The sequence below is a fragment of the Schistocerca americana genome, chromosome 11, assembly GCF_021461395.2.
Source record: "Schistocerca americana isolate TAMUIC-IGC-003095 chromosome 11, iqSchAmer2.1, whole genome shotgun sequence".
Taxonomy (NCBI): Eukaryota; Metazoa; Arthropoda; class Insecta; order Orthoptera; family Acrididae; genus Schistocerca; species Schistocerca americana.
In genome coordinates this window covers 165,741,670-165,766,849 of record NC_060129.1, presented here as the reverse complement: position 1 = coordinate 165,766,849, position 25,180 = coordinate 165,741,670, and the positions used below count along the sequence as shown (strand labels likewise).

At 42.1% G+C, this 25,180-nt stretch overlaps 1 protein-coding gene across 1 annotated transcript in view; it reads right to left on the bottom strand.

The window, feature by feature from the left end:
• Positions 1 to 25,180, bottom strand: part of LOC124553688 (tRNA-dihydrouridine(47) synthase [NAD(P)(+)]-like) — a 226,826-nt gene that overhangs the window by 153,851 nt on the left and 47,795 nt on the right. The window contains exon 3 of the mRNA XM_047127588.1: positions 3,672 to 3,945. Within this exon, the coding sequence (XP_046983544.1) occupies positions 3,672 to 3,945 (274 nt within the window). The remainder of the gene's footprint in view (positions 1 to 3,671; positions 3,946 to 25,180) is intronic.

Sequence of the window (25,180 nt, the reverse complement as noted above, 5' to 3'; positions counted from 1 at the left end):
ATTTATTAATGCTAATTTTTAGTTTGTCTAGTGATAAAATGATCATATGGCGTTATTGGCCAGGAGACGCCACCTACAGTTATATGGTCACCTGTTGCAGGTCTTTCTATCCAATGACACAAAAGTGACAGAAGCATCTTTGCGGTGAAAAGGAGATGAAATGATACGGTGAGCAGCAATTTGTCCTTTTCATAACATTGTTATTGTCCCCACGTGGAGTTTCCACTGCTTGGTACAACCAAAAGTTATTTATGTAATAAGAAAATGGTAACATAAAATAGCATATTGACTATAAAACACGGACAAATGTTTCATTTTTATTTTGCTCTCAGTGAGCTGTATTGAAGGGATACGTGAATTTTCAGCACAAGACATCAATCACAGCAGCTTCGTAACAGGAAATAACTGCTCTGATGTGGAAATATGTATTCTTTGGATCACCACATTACCTTGTAGATGGGCAGACTTTCAAAGAACAGTTATTTTAACAGCAGATGCATGGTGGAAGACACAGAAAATAAACCCTGAAAATATTACTGTAACTATCTCCTGTATAGTGAAGAAATGAAGGCATGGTGGAAGACACAGAAAATAAACCCTGAAAATATTACTGTAACTATCTCCTGTATAGTGAAGAAATGAAGGCAGCCATTTAATGTGATACAGGCATGTAATGACGAAGAGAATATACCATTTGTTAATTCAAAATTAGCAAGGAAAGTTATACACAAAAATTACACAAAAATGTGGTGCAGCAAAGATATAAATTCCAGATTTTAAGGTGACTATTACAGATTTTGAGATGAAGTCCAACAGAACAACCATCACAGACAGGTGAAAAAGATGATACCACACTGGAAGAAATGGTTATGCTGCAAATCCTATGGTACCCTTCCCTTGTGTTGCAGAAACCAAAACAAATAATTGAGTAGACCTCAAAAATAATTTGAAGAATTATTCGACCAACTAAAACAAAGGAGAACCACGCACCTTGGTCAAACTGAAGGCATTGCTGTAGTAACCAGGTAAGCCATATTTATATACTTTTGAAAAAAACACAAAAAAACTATTCACAAATTTGAAAAAAATGTAATCAATCTTGTCTTTTTCCCAACCTTCATTAAAGCCACCACCACGCTCTACATCTTCTTACACAACAAAACAAAGATTTATTATTGCATTTATTGAATTTATTATTTTTCTTTTCTTTTCTTTTCTTTTAGTTTAAACGCAATGTGGGTTACGTATTTTATTCATGCTGAGCAAAATGTGTTTCGAGAATGTATTCTCATTGTCAAGTGCAGTATTTACGTATTTATTTATTTTTTATTAATGATATGAATATAATAGAGGGAAACATTCCACGTGGGAAAAACATATCTAAAAACAAAGATGATGTGACTCACCGAACAAAAGTGCTGGCAGGTCGATAGACACACAAACAAACACACGAAATTCAAGCTTTCGCAACAAACTGTTGCTTCATCAGGAAAGAGGGAAGGAGAGGGAAAGACGAAAGGATGTGGGTTTTAAGGGAGAGGGCAAGGAGTCATTCCAATCCCGGGACCGGAAAGACTTACCTTGGGGGAAAAAAGGACAGGTATACACTCGCACACACACACATATCCATCAGCACATACACAGACACAAGAAAACATTTCTAAAGGCAAAGAGTTTGGGCAGAGATGTCAGTCGAGGCGGAAGTGCAGAGGCAAAGATGTTGTTGAAAGATAGGTGAGGTAGGAGCGGCGGCAAATAGAAATTAGCGGAGGTTGAGGCCTGGCGGATAACGAGAAAAGAGGATATACTGAAGGGCAAGGTCCCATCTCCGGAGTTCTGACAGGTTGGTGTTAGTGGGAAGTATCCAGATAACCCGGACAGTGTAACACTGTGCCAAGATGTGCTGGCGGTGCACCAAGGCATGTTTAGCCACAGGGTGATCCTCATTACCAACAAACACTGTCTGCCTGTGTCCATTCATGTGAATGGACAATTTGTTGCTGGTCATTCCCACATAGAAGGCTTCACAGTGTAGGCAGGTCAGTTGGTAGATCACGTGGGTGCTTTCACACGTGGCTCTGCCTTTGATCGTGTACACCTTCTGGGTTACAGGACTGGAGTAGGTGGTGGTGGGAGGGTGCACGGGACAGGTTTTACACTGGGGGCGGTTACAAGGGTAGGAGCCAGAGGGTAGGGAAGGTGGTTTGGGGATTTCATAGGGATGAACTGAGAGGTTACGAAGGTTAGGTGGACGGCGGAAAGACACTCTTGGTGGAGTGGGGAGGATTTCATGAAGGATGGATCTCATTTCAGGGCAGGATTTGAGGAAGTTGTATCCCTGCTGGAGAGCCACATTCATAGTCTGATCCAGTCCCGGAAAGTATCCTGTCACAAGTGGGGCACTTTTGTGGTTCTTCCGTGGGAGGTTCTGGGTTTGAGAGGATGAGGAAGTGGCTCTGGTTATTTGCTACCCTCCCGACCTGGTACAGGTGCCTCTGCACTTCCACCTCAACTGACATCTCTGCCCAAACTCTTTGCCTTTACAAATGTCTGCTTGTGTCTGTGTATGTGCGGATGGATGTGTGTGTGTGTGTGTGCGAGTGTATACCTGTCCTTTTTTCTCCACCAAGGTAAGTCTTTCCAGTCCCGGGATTGGAATGACTCCTTACCCTCTCCCTTAAAACCCACATCCTTTCGTCTTTCCCTCTCCTTCCCTCTTTCCTGACGAAGCAACAGTTTGTTGCGAAAGCTTGAATTTCGTGTGTTTGTTTGTGTGTCTATCGACCTGCCAGCACTTTCGTTCGGTAAGTCACATCATCTTTGTTTCTAGATATATTTTTTTTTTGTTACACAAACAAAGAATGTGAGTGATAGTTTGCATGTGTGTGTGGTTTTCCACATAACTGAGGAGGCACGTTACTTGATACCTGAATAAGTTCACTACAGTGGATGAGACGCAGAACAACACACATTCGAACACAGCAAAAAAATACTTATGTACATATTTGCACTTGACAACAAGAAAAATTTCTCCAATTGTGTCGTGCTAAGCATGAAAAAAATACGTAATTAGTGCAGTATTTCATTATTTAAATAATGAATGATAGTTGCTGGCTTTGAAAAACACCGATTATGATATGTGAAACTGAATCAGACGTTCCTACTTCTCAGACGGTTATCAGTGGTTTTTATTAGATGGTAAACCTTCATTAGATAATAAACAAGTCCCTAACAAGTCTTTTAATTCCTGTTACGTACATATATCATACATAATATGCAAGGGGGTATCCTACATGTAACTTTTACACCATAAAACGTTATTTCCCGAATTTTACATTTTCCCGCATTTTACACCATTATTTTGAAGTCCCTTGTAAAGTGTAAAAGCGGGGTTTGACTGTTTGTGAATGTCAGTTTCAGTTGGACGACGAATTGCAATAGTGAGTGCAACTGTGGATCCGTCAGCAGGTGAGCACGATTTTACGAAACAGCAATCGATCTTCTCGTCTCGCCACGGGATAAATGTCTTAATGCATGTCGTAATTACTTTTGAATGGAACCATTCCAGGGTCCGGTTGTGGTAGGTGTTTGGTTTTCATTTTGTTGTCCCTTACAGATGCACCAGCACAAGAGGGTACGGAAAAGTTCCAATGCTGCAGCGAATCACTCACCGGCACGACAGACCCCAGGGGCAGTGACCGCGGGTGCGGAAGACGGGGCACTCCTCCGCGATGTCCGGCTGCTTGGTTTCCAGGTAGCTCTGGACGTCGTGCAGGTAGGTGCAGGTGGCCTCCCCGCGGCACTCAAACAGCCGCTTCTGGTCGTCCGGCCTCCCCGCGGCAAACTGCGCCACCGCCTCCGCGTCCGTCGGGCTGTCGATCAGGCTCGAGCAGAGGCACGACGCGCGGTCCACCCGGAACGGGCACGGCCGAGCCTTGTTCTGCCCTGCGACAGGAGATGCGTTCTCTTATACTGCGTACGTGTATAATGACAATACTTGTCAGATTTTTGCAAAAATATTTAAAAATAGTTTTTGGTAATAATCATTCTAAAGTAGGACCTCGATAATCCAGCACGGTCGAGGATCAGCCAATGCCGGATTACCAGACATACTGGAATAACAAGACTATTTTTAAACACGTGGTCTAAAGAAAGTGATGTAAGCAAAAACTCTAATTTAAATGTACAAAACAATTACACTGGTGTGATAAAAAACTTGGGATAGCAAAACGCACATATACAGAATGTGGTAGTATCACAAAAACAAGGAATAAAAGGACAGTGCATTTGCGGAGCTGTCATTTGTACTCAAGTGACATGTGAAAACGTTCGTGATGCGATTATAGCCACGGGACGGGAATCGACAGATTTTGAATGCGCAATGGTAGTCAGAGCTAAATGCATGGGACATTCCATTTCGGAAATCATTAGGGAACTCGATATCCACAGTGTCAAGAGTGCACCGAGAATACCAAGTTTCAGGCATCACCTCTCACCACAGACAATGTAGTGGCAGACGGTCTTCACTTAACAACCAAGAGCAGCGGCTTAGCTGTCAAATAACTGCAGAATTCAATGCAAGGTATACGACAACTGTATCTGTTAGAACAAAGCACAGAAATTTGATATTAATGTAGTGATGGGGAGCTCGTGAATGAGTCGTTCAAATGAATGCTTTACTCCAGTGAAGTGTGAACTAACCACTCAATTTGAATGAACTGGTACTTGAAACTCTTCAGATAGCACACTCCACACTATTTTCTAGTTCACTCACTCTCTTCCCCTCTCCCTCTCCCACTACATCGGTGCTACGTCACTCATCCTCCCTTCACTTCAGTCCTCCCTCTACTGCCTGTCGACTAATCGCGCGGTGTTTGTGCGGAACAATAGGTTTACGAGGGCTTGGGAAGGTGAGGGGCGAGGGGAAGGCAGCGTCAGCTGCTTCTTGCAGTGCTGACATCATTACCCGTTACTATTTGTGCAGTTAAACTTCGTGTCTACGGGTAGCCTACCGTTGGCAGCACTTGCAGACAAATGAATATTAAAGACACAAACGAAGAGGCTGGCTGTGTGAGCACGCACTGCCAACATGAAAATAAAAGGTTTGTTAATAACACTGAAAGAGGGATTTTACCTGAAATCATACCAATGACTACAGGTGACAGTTTACATTTTGAATCTGGAGGGTTATTATTCTCAATAAAAATAAAATCTACAGGAAAACTTCTGAATAATTACTTAATGTAGGTATATAGATTTCGTGACAGTGGTAAACATACTCATTCTATTTTGGATTAAATTTTAAAAGGAACATAAAATTGGACGGCATTTCGTTGCTAGCCCTAGTTTTCAGTCCATGAATACAACAAATAATGTTTCATTTGGCAGGTAAAGAATTTTTGGGGCGTTTCATGAGAAAATGTCGAGCAAGATTAAATGTAATACCTTCTTTATATGTGACAGACTTCTCTGTTTATCTTTCCTTTGTCCCTTTTGACCACGCTGTACTCAAGTTAACTCAGACGCGGCATAGTTCGGCCATCTGTTGGTAAAATTATGATGTATTAGGAAGCTTTATTGTACGAACGAGGCGAAGCGAGTGTAGCTGCAGCTGAGCGGCGAACTGGGCAACTTCATCACGCTTCCGTACTTCATTAATGAACTACGTCATTTGAACGCTTCACGGCAAAGAGTGAAATGAATGAAGTAGTTCACGGGAATGAATGAGTTCGACCCATCTCTACATTAATGGGCTACCGCAGCAGCCAATCGATGCGAGTGCCTTTGCTAAGAGTACGGCAACGTCTCCAGCACCTCTTCTGAGCTAATGACCATATATGTTGGCCCACAGATAGCTGGAAAACAGTGGTCTAGTCGGACAAGTCCTGATCTCTGTTGGTAAGAGGGGGAGACCCCACAAAGCCATAAGCTGTCATAAAGGCTCTGTGCAAGCTGGTGGTCGCTCCATAATGGTGTGAGCTGCGCTTGCACGGAATGGACAGGATCCTCGCTTGTGTTCAGCTACTTGGAGACCATTTCCAGCCATTCACAGACTTCACGTTCCCGAGTAACGATGGAATTTTTGTCAACGACAGTGCACCGTGCCACAGCTGTTCGCGACTGGTTTCGACAACATTCTGGACAATTCGAGCAAATAACTCGGCCACCCAGATCCCCCGACCCAGTTCTCGTCAAACATTTACGGGACATAATCGAGAGGTCAGTTTGTGCTCAAAATCCTGCACTGGCAACACTTTTGCAATTACAGACAGCTAAGGAGGCTGCACAGCTAAATATTTCTGCAGGGAACTTCCAACGAATTGTCGAGTCCACGCCACATCGAGTTGCTGCACTGTGGCATCACCTCTCATCACAGACAATGTATATTAGGAAATATCCCACGACTTTTGTCACCCCAGTGTAATTAACAATATTCTGAAAAGTATAGATTGCTACTGACACTGAGTTAAAGATAAGAATGACGAAAAGACTGAACAGCAATCTACTTTTTTTTAATATTGTCGATATTCCAACGTACACTTTCTACTGCTCAAAAAACAATAAATAACTATCGAAAAACCTTCGAGGAAGATTATATGCTAAGTTACCTTATAATATAAAGAGTTTTTGAAATGTAAACAACTGAATGAAAAAATTATTTCATAACTAATTCTAGTGTTTGAAAAAATATCTATCCTTGACATTTATATACTCTTGCACGTGTGCAAACAAATTCTGCAAACATTTTTTATCTCGGTTGTTAGTACCTTGAAAAAATTGGCTTTTAAGGAGTTCAACAGCTTCTTCAGGCAATTAAAATCGTTGCTGATGCATTTGCTATCTCACAAAAAATGGGACAAAAAGAGTGGCCAGGAAATTAAAATAAAGACAGAAATGAGACATTGATTCCATAGTTTTACTTTGTGTCAACCGATCCTTCAGTGATTTGCTCCGAAAAAGTTGTCATCATTATGTGAAGAATGATGCAAAGTGTTTGGTCGGCTTTGCCGAATTTATCGATACCATTCAGTGTCACCTCTTCTCTGACCCCCTACAGCAGTGTAACAGAAAAAACAAGCCTTCATTTTCTTGGAAGTATTTCACCAACAAATCATTTTTGTTGGCTTCGGTTCATCTTTGAAGACGCAAACAGTTGATTGCTGCTTAGTTTCGAGACATATAAGAGGACACACATGGTGGTGGTGGTGGTGGTGGTGGTGGTGGTGGTGGTGGTGGCAATGTTCAAGCAATTAAGAAGATTTAATACAGCACCATTCCCCTTTTCATTTATTGAACAAATGCAAGGATGGCTGACATAGTGTTTAGTGCATCTGGGATTGTAAAACAGTTGAGATCCTTAGACGCCAGGAAGGCATCTGCCCCAGACGGTATCCCCATAAGATTATATGTTAACTATGCTACAAATATAGCCCCATTCTTATCTGTCATCTATCAGAGATCATTGGAACAGTGGAAAGTTCCATGGGACTGGAACAAGGTCCAGGTCATAGCAATCTATAAAAAGGGTAGAAAATGGATGCAAATAATTACTGGCCAATTTCACCAACATCAATTTGCTGTAGAATCGTGGAACATATTTTGTATTCAGACATAATGACCTTTCTAGACTCTGAGAAGGTCATCTGCAGAAACCAGTGTGGTTTTAGGAAACAGCGGTCATGCGAGACACAGCTGGCCGTCTTTGTGCATGATATACAACAGGCTCTAGATACCGGCTCCCAGGTTGATGCCACATTCCTCGACTTTCGAAACCCGTTCGACTCTGTTCCGCACTGTCGCTTGCTACAAAAAGTGCGCGCTTACGGTCTATCCGACGACATATGCGTTTGGATAGAAAGTTTTCTAACAGACAGAGAGCAGTATGTCGTGCTGAACGGGTTGACTTCAACAGAAACAAGCGTAACATCAGGTGTGCCCCAGGGCAGCGTAACAGGTCCGCTGCTTTTTACGATTTACATAAACGATCTGGTTGATGGTACTGACAGCGGCATTAGGCTGTTTGCCGATGATGCTGTGGTCTACAGGAAACTAGTATCACACGAAAGTTGTGAACAAATGATTGAGGATTTGCACAAAATAAATGCGTGGTGTAATGACTGGCTGTTATCTCTCAATATTAGTAAGTGTAACCTACTGCGTATAACAAGGCGAAAATCCCCATTAATGTACGAGTACAAAATAAATGCCCAGTCTTTGGAAGCGGTAACATCAGTCAAGTATCTGGCTGTGACTATTCGAAATGATCTCAAATGGAATGATCAGATTACGCAAGTAACGGGTAAGGCGAACTCTAGATATCGGTTTATTGGTAGAATCCTGAAGCGATGCAGTCCTTCAAAAAAGGACATAGCTTACAATACGTTAGTTCGTCCAGTCTTGGAGTATTGTTCGTCTGTATGGGACCCTTACCAGTTGGGTCCGATGCAAGAGACTGAGAAGGTCCAAAGAAGAGCGGGAAGATTCGTGACTGGTACATTTAGCCATCGTGAGAGCATTACAAATCTCATAGAAAGTTTGAAGTGGGTCACACTTGCAGATAGACGGCGCGCTAAACAGAAGGGACTGCTCACTAAATTTCGAAATCCTATCTTGACCGAGGATGTACAGCATATACTTTCAAATCGCGTAATGATCACCATTCAAAGATAAGGGAAATTAGAGCTCGTACTGAGGCGTTCAGACAGTCGTTTTTCCCTCGCGCGATCCACGAGTGGAACAGAGGGGGGGAAATATGACTTTGGCGCGAATTGTGCCCTCTGCCACACACTGCTTGGTGGCTAGCGGAGTATATATGTAGATGTAGACACTAAGAAAAACATACTGTGAGATCAACAGCATTTACAGCCAGTTACTTTCACACACAAGATTTGATGTTATGTTATGTTATGTTGTAGAAATAGGTTAAAAATAATGCTCTTGTAAGAAAGTGTTAGTGTTTTTTCGAACTGAAATTATTACATTCTTTTTAACTCTGTAGGTATTTCACCTGCCAGGTTTATTTCAGACTCGCACTAATGCTCACACAACAATTTATTTGAAAAAATTGTTCATACAGACTTATTTCTGCCAACCCCCATGCAGTGCACTTGCCCCGCCGCCTTTTCCATTCCTGGGAGACCTGGGCATCCTCTTCAAGGTCAGCTATAAATCTTTCACTGCCTTAGTCTTATCAAACTGACACATCCTAACTTCCTTTTCAGCCACTGAGCTAAGATAAGTCAAACAAAGCCAAGTCGTGACTACAAGGCAGATTGTGTAGCATAGAGATGCATTTTTGGAATAGGATCTCAATAACAGCACTAGCAGCATGTGTCCTGGTGCCACCGTGATGAAGCTTCCATTGTCCAATGGGGTTCCTTCACTTTTTGTGGTCTTAAGCCTTTACCAGTTACTTCAGGATGTTCTTAGAGTAATCAGCAGTAACTGTAGTGCGTCTTGAAACTCTGTGAGCGTACAGGATCGCACGGTGTTCAAAAATACAGGGTGATTCAAAAAGAATACCACAACTTTTAAAATGTGTATTTAATGAAAGAAACATAATATAACCTTCTGTTATACATCATTACAAAGAGTATTTAAAAAGGTTTTTTTTCACTCAAAAACAAGTTCACAGATGTTCAATATGGCCCCCTCCAGACACTCGAGCAATATCAACCCGATACTCCAACTCGTTCCACACTCTCTGTAGCATATCAGGCGTAACAGTTTGGATAGCTGCTGTTATTTCTCGTCTCAAATCATCAATGGTGGCTGGGAGAGGTGGCCGAAACACCATATCCTTAACATACCCCCATAAGAAAAAATCGCAGGGGGTAAGATCAGGGCTTCTTGGAGGCCAGTGATGAAGTGCTCTGTCACGGGCTGCCTGGCGGCCGATCGGGTAGTTGACGTTCAGGTAGTTACGGACAGATAAGTGCCAATGTGGTGGCGCTCCATCCTGCTGAAATATGAATTGTTGTGCTTCTTGTTCGAGCTGAGGGAACAGCCAATTCTCTAACATCTCCAGATACTGTAGTCCAGTTACAGTAGCACCTTCGAAGAAAAAGGGACCAAAAACTTTATTGGCTGAAATGGCGAACAAATGTACAACTAAATGAAACTTTATAGCTCCCTTAATTCGCCGACAGATACTGCTTAGCTCTGCCTTTTGTCATTGCAGAGTTTTAAATTCCTAAAGTTGTGGTATTCTTTTTGAATCACCCTGTAGTTCAACACTGCCTTACTTGTCAACTTCTCCACTCATGCCTTTTGTGATGGGAATTGACCGTGTTGCATAAATACTGCACTGCTCCGCTTCATCTTTGGGTCGTAACAGTCTAGCGATACATCCCATTCCTCAAATGAGAGGTATCACTTCCGTAAGTAGATATGTCAAAGAATAGATGTTTGTGACAGAGAGTGGTCGATAGGTGGTGAGCACCTCACTGTTGGGAGGTGTTTTAAATCGTGGGTGCTGATACCAGAGCTAACAATCCAGTGACTGTACAGAAGTGGGTAACAGTCATTCGACCCTACCTGTTGTGGAAGAGATACTAGGTCCACAGAGGGGTGGTGTGGAAATGCAAAATGTCAAAGATAATAAATATGTAAATTATTGTTGTTGTGGTCTTCAGTCCAGAGACTGGTTTGATGCAGCTCTCCATGCTACTCTATCCTGCGTTATCTCCCAGTACCTACTGCAACCTACGTCCTTCTGAATCTGCTTAGTGTATGCATCTCTTGGTTTCCCTCTATGATTTTTACCCTCCATGCTGCCCTCCAATGCTAAATTTGTAATCCATTGATGCCTCAGAACATGTCCTACCAACCGATCCCTTCTTCTAGTCAAGTTGTGCCACAAACTCCTCTTCTCTCCAATTCTAGTCAATACCTACTCATTAGTTATGTGATCTACCCATCTAATCTTCAGCATTCTTCTGTAGCACCACATTTCAAAAGCTTCTATTCTCTCCTTGTCCAAACTATTTATCATCCATGTTTCACTTCCATACATGGCTACACTCCATACAAATACTTTTCGAAATGACTTCCTTGACATTTAAATCAATACTCGATGTTAACAAATTTCTCTTCTACAGAAACGCTTTCCTTGCCATTGCCAGTCTACATTTTGTATCCTCTCTACTTCGACCAGCATCAGTTATTTTGCTCCCCAAATAGCAAAACTCCTTTACTACTTTAAGTGTCTCATTTCCTAATCTAATTCCCTCAGCATCACCCAATTTAATTCGGCTACATTCCATTATCTTCGTTTTCCTTTTGTTGATCTTCATGTTATATCTTTCTTTTAAGACACTGTCCATTCCGTTCAGCTGCTCTTCCAGGTCCTTTGCTGACTGACAGAATTACAATGTCATCGGCGAACCTTAAAGTTTTTATTTCTTCTCCATGGATTTTAATTCCTACTCAGAATTTTTCTTTTGTTTCCTTCACTGCTTGCTCAATATACAGATTGAATAACATCGGGGATAGGCTACAACCCTGTCTCACACCCTTCCCAACCATTGCTTCCCTTTTGTGCCCGTCGACTGTTATAACTGCCATCTGATTTCTGTACAAATTGTAAATAGCCTTTCGCTCCCTGTAGTTTACCCCTGCCACCTTCAAAATTTGAAAGAGAGTATTCCAGTCAACATTGTCAGAAGCTTTCTCTAAGTCTACAAATGCTAGAAACGTAAGTTTGTCTTTCCTTAATCTATTTTCTAAGATAAGTCATAAGGTCAGTATTGGCTCAAGTGTTCCAACATTTCTATGGAATCCAAACTGATCTTCTAACAGGTTTTTCCATTCATCTGTAAGGAATTCGTGTTATTATTTTGCAGCCATGGCTTATTAAATTGATAGTTCAGTAATTTTCACATCTGTCAACACCTGCTTTCTTTGCGATTTCAATTATTATATTCTTCTTGAAGTCTGAGGGTATTTCGCCTGTCTCATACACTTGCTAACTAGATGGTAGAGTTTTGTTAGGACTGGCTCTCCCAAGGCTGTCAGTAGTTCTAATGCAATGTTGTCTACTCCCGGGGCCTTGTTTCGACTCAGGTCTTTCAGCGCTCTGACAAACTCTTCACACAATATCATACCTCCCATTTCATCTTCATCTACATTCTCTTCCATTTCTATAATATTGTCCTCAAGAACATCGCCCTTGTATAGACCCTCTATATACTCCTTCCACCTTTCTGCTTTCCCTTCTTTGCTTAGAACTGGGTTGCCATCTGAGCTCTTGATATTCATACAAGTCATTCTCTTATCTCCAAAGGTCTCTTTAATTTTCCTGTAGGCAGTATCTATCGTACCTCTAGTGAGATAGGCCTCTACATCCTTACATTTGTCCTCTAGCCATCCCTGCTTAGCCATTTTGCACTTCCTGTCAATCTCGTTTTTGAGACATTTGTATTCCTTTTTGCCTGATTCATTTACTGCATTTTTGTATTTTCTCCTTTCATCAATTAAATTCAATATATCTTCTGTTACCCAAGGATTTCTATAAACCCTCATCTTTTTACCTACTTCACCCTCTGCCCTTCACTATTTCTTCTCTCACAGCTACCGATTCTTCTACTGTATTTCTTTCCCCCATTTTTGTAAATTGTTCCCTAATGCTCTCCCTGAAGCTCTCTACAACGTCTGGTTCTTTCAGTTTATCCGGGTCCCATCTCCTCAATTTTTCACCTTTTTGCAGTTTCTTCAGATTTAATCTACAGATCGTAATCAATAGATTGTGGGCAGAGTCCACATCTGCCCCTGGAAATGTCTTACAATTTAAAACCTGGTTCCTGAATCACTGTCTTACCATTATATAATCTATCTGATACCCTCCAGTATCTCCAGGCTTTTTCCATATGAACAACCTTCTTTCATGATTCTTGAACCAAGTGTTAGCTATGATTAAGCTATGTGCTGTGAAGAATTCTACCAGGCAGCTTCCTCTTTCATTCCTTACTCCCATTCCATATTCACCTACTACGTTGTAGTAGTAGTAGTAGTATGTAAATTATCAAGTTGAATATCAGATCTGTTATGTTTGTAGTACAGATAGACAGTATGAGAGTTGGTAGCTGTCCTCATTTACCATGTATCGAGCTGTAATTTTGAAGATCATATAAGAATAACTTGAAACTTCCTGGCAGATTAAAACTGTGTGCCGAACTGAGACTCGAACTCGGGACCTTTGCCTTTTGCGGGCAAGCGCTCTACCATATATTCTTTCTTCCAGGAGTGCTAGTTCTGTATGGTTCACAGAAGAGCTTCTGTGAAGTTTGGAAGGTAGGAGGCGAGGTACTGGCAGATGTGAGGATGGTTCGTGAGTCGTGCTTGAGTAGCTCAGATGGTAGAGCACTTGCCTGCGAAAGGCAAAGGTCCCGAGTTCGAGTCTCGGTCCGGCACACAGTTTTAATCTGCCAGGAAGTTTCATATCAGCGCACACTCCGATGCTGAGTGAAACTCTCATTCTGAACCTCACTTCTTATTTATGCAGTAGAGTGAATGAGAAAATGAGAAGTTAATTTTCAGCAGCTTTATTTGCAGCCTGTAAGAAGGTGAAGTCTGAGCTAAGTCAGAGCAAGAAGGCACACACATTCCTGGCACAGACTAGCTGGACCCTTATTAATAATACTTAGCAGTGACCAAATATTCAGGGTGCACATTCATTGTATATAAAACGAGTGTTCAGGTGGCCACTTATTTCAGTGTTAGGTGCACGAACTGAATTGTAAAAAACCACCACACAGCCCAAGCAAACCCGAAACACATCAACAATACACACACGTTTCATCAGCAGTGATGATGCCTCGCCGCCAAGCACTGCTCTCATTTACAACACATTGTTTCCATTAGTGCCACACATTGTCACGAGCCTGCACATGCTGTGGAGTAAACAGTTGCGGTATCCATCATGCACAAAACCTAGACATTTCCAAATGTCATTCTAGAACTGTGAGAGTGCTCCGAACTGATATCCCGAGGATGTGTGCGAGCTGTCTCACAGTACGGCCTAAGACCTCTCAAATAATAGCACCTGCTGTGTCGGTTTTTGTTTCTCTTATGGCAGAAACAGGCCAGGTGCACCTGCTCCTTCCTACAATTCACATTTTCCCAGCCAGTTTTGAATGCACAATGCCATCAGAAACGTGTTCGATGAGATATTCCACAATCCCGTTAAGCTCTCTCCAGACTGCTGTACGTTTCAGTAACATTTTTCTTCAAGATAACAGACAACTTAACTGCAAAATGCTGTTCGCGAAAATCAGCTGTGATAATGTTTACAGACTGTTATGAAACACATTTATTCTCACAGGCTGCCAAGACTCATCAGAGATCTATCACTGTGTAATTTGCAGTGACTAGCAATTAGAGTATGTAGTTAAATGGCACATGGACATATGTCGCAAGTGAGCACTGTAAAGGGACACCCTCCTCTAAAATTAATTTTATTCAACAGAAGTAACCAATACCAAAAATTATTTTCGAATTTAACTCTTAAGTTAATATTATCTCAGCTGTTTTCCTAAAGGAATTTCATATGACTTTGTACACGATGTATTATATTTTGCGCTAAAATCAATATGTACTAGGTCTATATGTACAGTTAAAAATATTCTTTTATTTTTAGAAACATTTGAAATTACGAAATATTTGGCACACTTAAAATTCCTATTATTAATTGCACTATCAGACAATATTTAGTATGTTTATTTCTGGATTCATTTATAAAATAATGGTACAGATTAATAGAAATTCATTTGTCAATCAAATCTGTAAACTCTTTGGAATACTGTTAGTACCGCAGAATGAGTAATAGTAGACACGCCTCGGTTGTGGTCGAAAGTGTTTTTATGTTTGGCAATAACAATGTAGTTTTTGATAATGAAGCGGAAATTGTAAAGACAGTGCAAGATAGAAAAATGAGAAAAAAATAAACATCAAGATAAAAACAGGCAATTCTTCAACAGTTGTGTCATTTGGAAACTACAATGTCAAAAACTTCAGCCTCAAGAAAAAAACCCTGGACATGAAGAACTGGAGCCAACTACGAGAAAAGATGATAAGTAAAACAGTTATTTTTAAATCTTACTCTTTTCATAGCTTATTAAAAGAATCTATTATGAAATGAGTGAAAATCAACAAAAGACGTGAGGGAGGGTAAATTTACAGCACTTAATCGAAGAAAAACAAATTCATTCCTCACACATACCAGGGCAATAGTTTAGTAAAACGTGGCCCTCCCATTGAGCTCAAAAATTCTGACGGAGGGCCTCATTTCTATGTAGCTCGGCACAGCTGTAAGAGTCAAAGGATATGAGGCAAGGTTGCAATATATCCTTTATTTTATTCAATCTGTAAACTGAGGAAGCAGTCAGGGGAAAAGAGAGAGAGATTTGGCAAGCGAATGAAGGTGGTCTTCGGTCCAAAGACTGGTCTGATGCAGCTCTCCACGCTGTTATATCCTGTATTTCACACCAGATCTCCAGTTGCTTTCTACTTCACCTTTATCTCTCCCCATATATTTTTATTTTCATTTTCATTTCAGCCTCATGTTACACTTTCCACCTTCTAATACCATGTCACCCTCACAACACCCCCACAACGACCCCATTAAGTTTTATTTACATTCCCTCCGCAAACATGCCTTCGCCCTAGCCAGATTACGCTCCCATATTTTATTTTTTCAGGCTTGTCTGACATTTGCCATTACCCCCAAAGGCCTCACACTTAAAGTTCCCATCTCTGGCTGCAACCCTTCTTTCCATCAGTCCCTATACCAGTTCCAAACTGAACAATCCATTGCCCTCACCCACCTAATCCTTCACCTACACATCAACTCAGCCAGTCAACACACCCGTCAACTCCTATCCTTAATAAAAGTCCTCAATCTTTCCTCTCCCACATCCACACCGGCTGTTCAGAGCATCCTCCTACAGGTCAACCGCAAATTAGAACAGCATGCCACCCTCCACCTCAAAAAACTATCCAATCTCCAGGTTTCCCACCTCCGGAAAGACAACTCACTCACCCTTCACAACCTTTCCAGCAAACCTCAACCTCCTCTCATTGCACACAAACCCAGTCTCTGCCATCTACTCAATCTCCCACTTCCAGCTCCACTCCCTCCAAAACCTCAAAATTCCAATCAACACAATCTGGAACCACAACACCCTAATTCAGTAGTTAACCTTTCCTCCAAACCTCTCTCCCAGTCCGAAACCTCTGTCCTATCCAAAGGCGTCACCTTCAGCCCCACTCCCAGATTCAACCAAACAGCCCTCGTCAAAGATTTACCGTCCTACACTCGTACTCTCTGCTGGAAATATCACTTTGCCACGAAGAAAAATGATCCTATTCCTACTCCTAATGATCCAACTCCCCAAGACACTATCCAAATTGAACCCTGCCTAGAACAGTTCCATCCTCCGTCACAGCGGGACCCACCTCCTCTTCCTCAAAATCACCCTCTCCAAACCTTCCAGGAATTTCTGACTTCCAGCCTTGCCTCTCAATCCTTCTTAAAAAACCTTAATCCTACTCCCAACATCACCACTGCTGAAGCCCAGGCTATCCGTGATCTGAAGGCTGACTGATCCATCGTCATTCTTCCGGCAGACAAGGGTTCCACGACCGTGGTACTTGATCATCGGGAGTATGTGGCTGAGGGACTGCGTCAGCTTACAGACTACACCACATACAAAGTTTGCCAAGGTAATCCCATTCCTGATGTCCAGGCGGAGCTTCAAGGAATCCTCAGAACCTTAGGCCCCCTGCAAAACCTTTCACCTGACTCCATCAACCTCCTGACCCCACCGACACCCCGCACCCCTACCTTCTACCTTCTTCCTAAAATCCACAAACCCAATCATCCCGGCCACCCCATTGTAGCTGGTTACCAAGCCCCCACAGAATGTATCTCTGCCTACGTAGATCAACACCTTCAACCCATTACATGCAGTCTCCCATCCTTCATCAAAGACACCAACCACTTTCTCGAACGCCTGGAATCCTTACCCAATGTGTTACCCCCGGAAACCATCCTTGTAACCATTGATGCCACATCCTTATACACAAATATTCCACACGTCCAGGGCCTCGCTGCAATGGAGCACTTCCTTTCACGCTGATTACCTGCCACCCTACCTAAAACCTCTTTCCTCATTACCTTAGCCAGCTTCATCCTGACCCACAACTTCTTCACTTTTGAAGGCCAGACATACCAACAATTAAAGAGAACAGCCAAGGGTGCCAGGATGGCCCCCGCGTACACCAACCTATTCGTGGGTCACTTAGAGGAAGCCTTCTTGGTTACCCAGGCCTGCCAACCCAAAGTTTGGTACAGATTTATTGATGACATCTTCATGATCTGGACTCACAGTGAAGAACTACTCCTGAATTTCATCTCCAACCTCAACTCCTTTGGTTCCATCAGATTCACCTGGTCCTACTCCAAATCCCATGCCACTTTCCTTGATGTTGACCTCCATCTGTCCAATGGCCAGCTTCACACATCCGTGCACATCAAACCCACCAACAAGCAACAGTACCTCCATTGTGACAGCTGCCACCCATTCCACATCAAACGGTCCCTTCCCTACAGCCTAGGTCTTCGTGGCAAACGAATCTGCTCCAGTCCGGAATCCCTGAACCATTACACCAACAACCTGATAACAGCTTTCGTATCCCGCAACTACCCTCCCGACCTGGTGCAGAAGCAAATAACCAGAGCCACTTCCTCATCCCCTCAAACCCAGAACCTCCCACAGAAGAACCACAAAAGTGCCCCACTTGTGACAGGATACTTTCCGGGACTGAATCAGACTCTGAATGTGGCTCTCCAGCAGGGATACAACTTCCTCAAATCCTGCCCTGAAATGAGATCCATCCTTCATGAAATCCTCCCCACTCCACCAAGAGTGTCTTTCTGCCGTCCACCTAACCTTCGTAACCTCTCGGTTCATCCCTATGAAATCCCCAAACCACCTTCCCTACCCTCTGGCTCCTACCCTTGTAACCGCCCCCGGTGTAAAACCTGTCCGATGCACCCTCCCACCACCACCTGCTCCAGTCCTGTAACCCGGGAGGTGTACACGATCAAAGGCAGAGCCACGTGTGAAAGCACCCACGTGATTTACCAACTGGCCTGCCTACACTGTGAAGCTTTCTATGTGGGAATGACCAGCAACAAACTGTCCATTCGCATGAATGGACACAGGCAGACAGTGTTTGTTGGTAATGAGGATCACCCTGTGGCTTAACATGCCTCGGTGCACGGCCAGCACATCTTGGCACAGTGTTACACCGTCCGGGTTATCTGGATACTTCCCACTAACACCAACCTGTCAGAACTCCGGAGATGGGAACTTGCCCTTCAGTATATCCTCTCTTCTCGTTATCCACCAGGCCTCAACCTCCGCTAATTTCAAGTTGCCGCCGCTCATACCTCACCTGTCTTTCAACAACATCTTTGCCTCTGTACTTCCGTCTCGACTGACATCTCTGCCAAAACTTTTTGCCCTTACAAATGTCTGCTTGTGACTGTGTATGTGCGGATGGATATGTGTGTGTGTGTGTGTGTGTGTGTGTGTGTGTGTGTGTGTGTGTGTGTGTGTGTGTGTGTGCGCGCGCGCGCGCGAGTGTATACCTGTCTTTTCTTCCCCCTAAGGTAAGTCTTTCCACTCCCGGGACTGGAATGACTCCTTACCCTCTCCCTTAAAACCCACATCCTTTCGTCTTTCCCTCTCCTTCCCTCTTTCCTGATGAAGCAACCGTTGGTTGCGAAAGCTTGATTTTTGTGTGTGTGTTTGTGTGTCTATCGACCTGCCAGTGCTTTTGTTTGGTAAGTCACATCATCTTTGTTTTTTTTATTATATATATATATATATATATATATATATATATATATATATATATATATATATATATATATATAAAGGGAAACATTCCACGTGGGAAAAATTATATATAAAAACAAAGATGAGGTGACTTACCGAACGAAAGCGCTGGCAGGTCGATATACACACGAACAAACACTAACACACACACAAAATTCAAGCTTTCGCAACAAACTGTTGCCTCATCAGGAAAGAGGGAAGGAGAGGGAAAGACGAAAGGAAGTGGGTTTTAAGGGAGAGGGTAAGGAGTCATTCCAATCCCGGGAGTGGAAAGACTTACCTTAGGGGGAAAAAAGGACATGTATTCACTCGCGCGCGCGCGCGCGCGCGCGCACGCACGCACGCACGCACGCACGCACGCACACACGCACGCACACACACATACAGACATATTTAAAGACCCTATATATATCTCCTTTCCTCCAGTGGTTCCCATTTGAGTTCCCGAAGCATCTCCATACTGCCTGTGAAGTGACAGACCCTACTGGTAACAAATCCAGCAGCCCACATCTGAATTCACCAGACTTGGTGGAGATCCCTAACACTACAGCAATACTTGAGAAAGGGTAGCACTAGTACTCTATACGTGGTCTCCTTTACAGGTGAACCAGAAGTTCCCTAAATTGCCCCAATACACTGAAGCTGACCATTTTCTTTCCTTGTTACTGCCCTTACACGCTCATTCCATTTCATATCGCTCTGTGATGTTACTCCCAGATATCTAAGATCTTCAATCAATGTAACTGTAGCACACCACTAATGCTGTACTCTAACATTACAGTATTGTTTCTCCTACTCATCCAAATTAACTTACATTTTTCTAAATTTAGAGCCAGTTGCTATTCGTCACACCAACTATAAATTTTGTCTAAGTGATCCTACAGTCACTCAATGACAATACCTTCCCGTACACCACAGCACTGACAGCAAACAGCTGTAGATTGCTGCCCAGATCATTTATCATCAGAAAATGAGAACAATCCTATCACACATCACTGGAGCAATCACGACGATACCTGTCTCGGGTGAACACTCGTCTTCGAGGACAACATAATCGGATCTATTACTTAAGAAGTCTTTAAGCCACTTGCCTATCTGGGAACCTATTCCATATGTCCGTACTTTCGTTAACAGTCTGCAGTGGAGCGCCACGTCAAATGCTTTGCTAATATCTGGGAATATGGAATCTGTCTGTTACCCTTTGTCCATGGTTGCAGGATATTAAGCGAGAAAGGGCACACTGAGTTTTCCACAAGCAATGCTTTCTAAAACTATGTTGATTTGTGAACAGAACTCTACCATCTCAAAGAAATTTATGATATGTTAATTGTGTCAGTCAGTTGCAACAGACACACAGGCTAAGATCAATTAGAGTATTTGTTGTCCACTGTATAGTTTGCTGTGACTTTTGGTACCATGCTGTATGAATAATTACGGTTAATAGCAAGGTGTGTGGTTTGAGACTGGGCATGTCAGCCTGAAACTGGTAACCACTACAGCTGAATAAACTGAAACGGATGAAATAAAAAATTATCCAATTTCCTCAGGACCAAACAGTTGCAGACCTACCATTCTGTGGCAGCATGCCTCGAAAAGCAAATGTCTCTGATATCTTGCATTTCAGGTGGGATACTGTGGTTGATCATTATGAAATACCTTAGAGAAACTGATCTATTCACATAGTCAGCACATGTTTAGAAAATGTCATTCTTGTGAAATACAACTACATCTCCATTCACATGAAGTAATTAGTGCTATCAACAGGGCATCTTACACTGATTCCATATTTCTACATTTCCAGAAGACTTTTGACATCCTTCCTCAGAAGTGGCTTCTAATCAAATTGCATGCCTATGGGGTATTGTCTCAGTTGCGGGACTGGATTCGTGATTTCCTGACAAAAAGGTCACAGTTCATAGTAACTAACAGGAGGTCATCAAGTAAAAAGAACTGAAATCTCACGTTCCCCAAGGAAGTGTTACACGCCCCTGTTCTCCATAATCATATAAAGTTGGAGAAAATCTGAACAGTACTCTTCAATCATTTGCAGAAGATGCTATCATCTCTCTCTCTCTCTCTCTCTCTCTCTCTCTATTCAATTATTCGGTTCCGACTCTCCGTGACCCCATGAACCAAAGCATACCAATTTCTCCTGTCCTGCACTTTCTCCAGTACGTTTTCCAGGTTGAAACATAGAAGTAATGGGATGCCATCGATCCATCTTATCTCTGATGTCTTCTTCTTGTCCTACAATCTTCCCCAGCGTATGTGTTTTTTCCAGTGAAATACATCTTCTCATGATGTGTCCAAAGTAGGTCAGCTTTTGTTTTAATATCAGACCTTCCAGGGAACACACTGGTTTTATTTGCTCTAATATTGACCTATTCATTCTCTTTGCAGCCTACGTAACTCTAAGAGGCTTCCTCCAACACCGCAATTCGAAGGAGTTCTTCGGTGTTCCGCCTTTCTACTGTTATCATTTGCCATCTACTTAATTCACCGAAAGATCAAAACTAATTGGTAAATAATTTAGACAAGATACCTGTATGGCTCAAAATGTGAAAACTGACTCTAAATGAAAAGTCTGTGGTAATCCATGTGAGTACTAAAAGGAATCCATTAAATTTTCTTTACATAATAACTCATTCCAATCTACCAGTTGTCAATTCAACTGAATATCTAGGTATTATAATTATAAACAACTTAAACCACAAAGAAAATAGTGTATAGTAGGCAAACCAAAGACTGTTTTATTGGCATAAAACCTACATATGCCACAGATCTACTTAAGAGACTTCCTCCACTATGTCTGCCCATCCTCTTCTGGAGTATTCATGCATGGTATGGAATCCCTACCAGAAGAGATTAATGGTGGACATTGAAAGAGTTGAAATATGGGCAGCTCATTTTGTATTATTTCAAAATAGTGGAGAGTGTGTCACACACGATATGCAAGTTGGGGAGGCAGTCATTAAAATACAGGTGTTTTTTGTTGTGGGGACATTTTTTCAAGAAATTTCAGTCACCAATTTCCTCCTCCACACAGAGAATGGGAGGAGGGGCTGGGGGAGGAGGGGGGGGGGGGGCATGATTACTGTAATAAAATAAGAGAAATCTGAGGTCTCACGGAAAGATTTAAGTGTTTGTTTTTCTCGTGCACTGTTCAAAAGTGGAACAGTAGAGAAACAGCCTGAAGGTAGTTTGATGAATACTCTGCCAGGCACTTAAGTGTTATGTATTGAAACTGGTAGGAATAGCTAGGTTAACAAGGCAAGTAAATCAGTAATAATAATAATTTGGTAGGCAAATTAATTTCCCGAACAACTTGAATTAGTCCAAAATTAAAATTTTAAGCCTTATATCAAGACTGCTGTGAATTTATCACTCAGCGCCATGGGTGTGGCACGCATCAAAATTAATTTCTGAATGGAGGACATTTTAGACGTATACTAAGTCTGTCTGGTGCTGAATCTTTGGAAATGATAATGTAGTTGGCAAGAAGCCTGCATTCAATAGACGTTCTCAGTGTCACAAGTATATCTGTTTCGAACATTCATATGTTATATTATGAAGTAGCATCCATCTGGCTGTTCGAAAGGAAGTGAGGAGATTTGATAAGGTGAGTAAACGCGACAAAGCAAAGTTATCAGGATTTATTTGGATGCCATGTTACTATCCTTTATTCATATACTTACATTATTAATGCTTGAATTTCTACCAATTTCAAAATGGGAAAAATAGAAAGAGAGGAAAAAGAAACTAAACTGCAGAATGCAGGAAACACACAGGTTGTCTGTTCTCGAACCATGTGTCTCGGGCATTATGTCAGTAGCACTTTCACCTAACAGTGATTATCTCATGTGCGCATAAGCATCAGATGTTGAGGTTTCTTTCCTTGATTCCTATGAAAATATGCATTTGCAGACCACATACACAATGACGAAAAGTGCTCAGTTTTCAATCATCCATTGAGCCCATCAATTTTGAGTCAAATGCTTGTCAGTCAGTCACATTAGAGTTGGTTTTTCAATTTTTTTTTTTTCCATTTGGATGGATGTGTTTCAGCCAAAATATCTTAATGGAGTTTCATTTCAGGTTCTACACAAATGACCAAAGAACTGCGTGTGCGACACCCACACCCACACCCACACACACACACACACACACACACACACACACACACAAAAATGATCTTAATGAAACATACACTTTTCATTCACAGCACTGATGAAAGACTACTGGATATTTCCATACAAAGCGTGATTCATGTCACATATACTGTTACCATAATCACAGAGACCAGCTTCCATTAGATAAGCTTTGCATGACACTGACTCAAGCTGAATTTGAGAAGGCTGCAATCCACCACTGGGACTGGGTCACCACAGCTATAACAACTACCTAACCCAAGGTTGTGTCGCAGTGCAAAGGTTAGTGTACTAACTTGAGGTGTAGAAGTTCACAGGTTTGAATCTCTTCAAATATAGTGAATTTTTTATTCTTAAATCTAATCAAAAGAGTTTGATTAAGATTTTTATTCAATTAATTGGTTCAATTTTTTTTTTTAATTTCTTACTGTCTGCTGCATCATTTTCATCATCGTAATGCTTTATTTTTCTTCCAAATATTAATTTTTTTGTTTGGAATCTGCCTGTATCACCCATAATCTGCAACTGAGTCCCAACAAGAACTGATGATAGGTTGGTAACGTGACAGCTCGTGTAACCAGTTTGAGGATAGTTTCAGGTAACCAATGGTAGCGAGAAATTACAGTTTGCTTTTAGTATTGAAACTGAATTTTTTCTGTCTTGGGTTTGCTCATTGAGGTGAGCTTCAATAACAGTCATCAAAGCAATAATGATTTTTAATTCTGCCACAGATTGCTGACTGCCATTTTCTCAGATACATTGCACATCACGAGGTTGTTGTTAACTTAGGACACGAGTTCAAATTCGGGGCTACAAAATTTGTCATCTGCCACAGTTTAGTCATTGCTCACTTAAAATCAGCTTCTGACGTAACATCTCGCATTTCTGACATATATCACGGCAACCATTTCCAATATGATCAGAGTTTCATACTAAGAGCATTTGTGGAGTGACCCAAGTGACCTGCCTTGCTTATGTGTCATATATAACCAGCTGGCAACCCTGTAGTGGCAAGTAACAGACACCAACTACGAAGGTGATCCCAAAAGTAAAGTCTCCTATTTTTTTTATAAGTACATAGACCTGTTTATTTCTACAATGCTTTACATCAGTTTACAGGTTGAACATTTAGCTATTTTTCAACATAATCACCATTTCTGTCAATGCATTTTTCTAGATGCTGTGGCATTTTTTGTATGACCATGTCATACCAGCTTGCCGCCATGCTGTTCAGAAAGTTATGAACCTCTTCTTTCACCTTGTCGTCTAAGCTGAATTGCTTTCCAGCCAAATGTTCTTTTAACCTAGGGAAAAAGTGATAGTCACTGGACTATAGGGTGGCTGGGTGATTATGTTCCACTGAAAATGTTGCAGGAGAGCAACGGTTTGCCGAGCAATGTGTGGGCGAACGTTGTCACGGAGAATGTGTACGCCCTTGCTCAACATTCCCTTTTTCCGGTTTTGAATTGCCCGTTTGAGTTTTTTCAGAGTCTCACAGTACCTGTCAGTGTTAATTGTGGTCCCAGTGGGCATAAAGTCGACCAACAATACCCCTTGCCGATCCCAAAAAACGGTTGTCACGACTTTACAGGCAGAATGTGTGTGTTTGAATTTGCGCGGCTTTGGTGAAGAAGGATGCCGCCACTGGCGTGATTGCCGCTTGGCCTCAGGTGTAAAGTGGTACGCCCAGGTTTCGTCACCCGTGACAGCTGAGTCGAGAAAGTCGTCCTGTTCAGTTGCAAGGCGGTGAAGAAATGCGCGGGAAGCATCAATTCGTTGCTGCATGTGGCCGTTAGTCAGCATGTGTGGCACCCATCTTGCACACACCTTCCAGTAGTTCATTGTTTCCATTAAAATTCTGTGAGCAGTGCTTCGGGAAACCTTAGGAACCAACGTGCAGAGATCTGGAGTGATCCGTCAATCTCCACGCATGCTTTGCTCAACCTTCAATACTTTCTCCTCAGAAATTTATGGTCTCCCGCTCCTTTGTTCGTCGTGAATTTCCGTCCGACCAGCTGCAATCTCTTTAAGTCACTTACGAACATTTTTGACATCCATGCACAACTCACCATACACTTCTGTCAATTGGCAATGAATTTCAATTGGTGCAGTGCCCTTTGCATTCAAAAA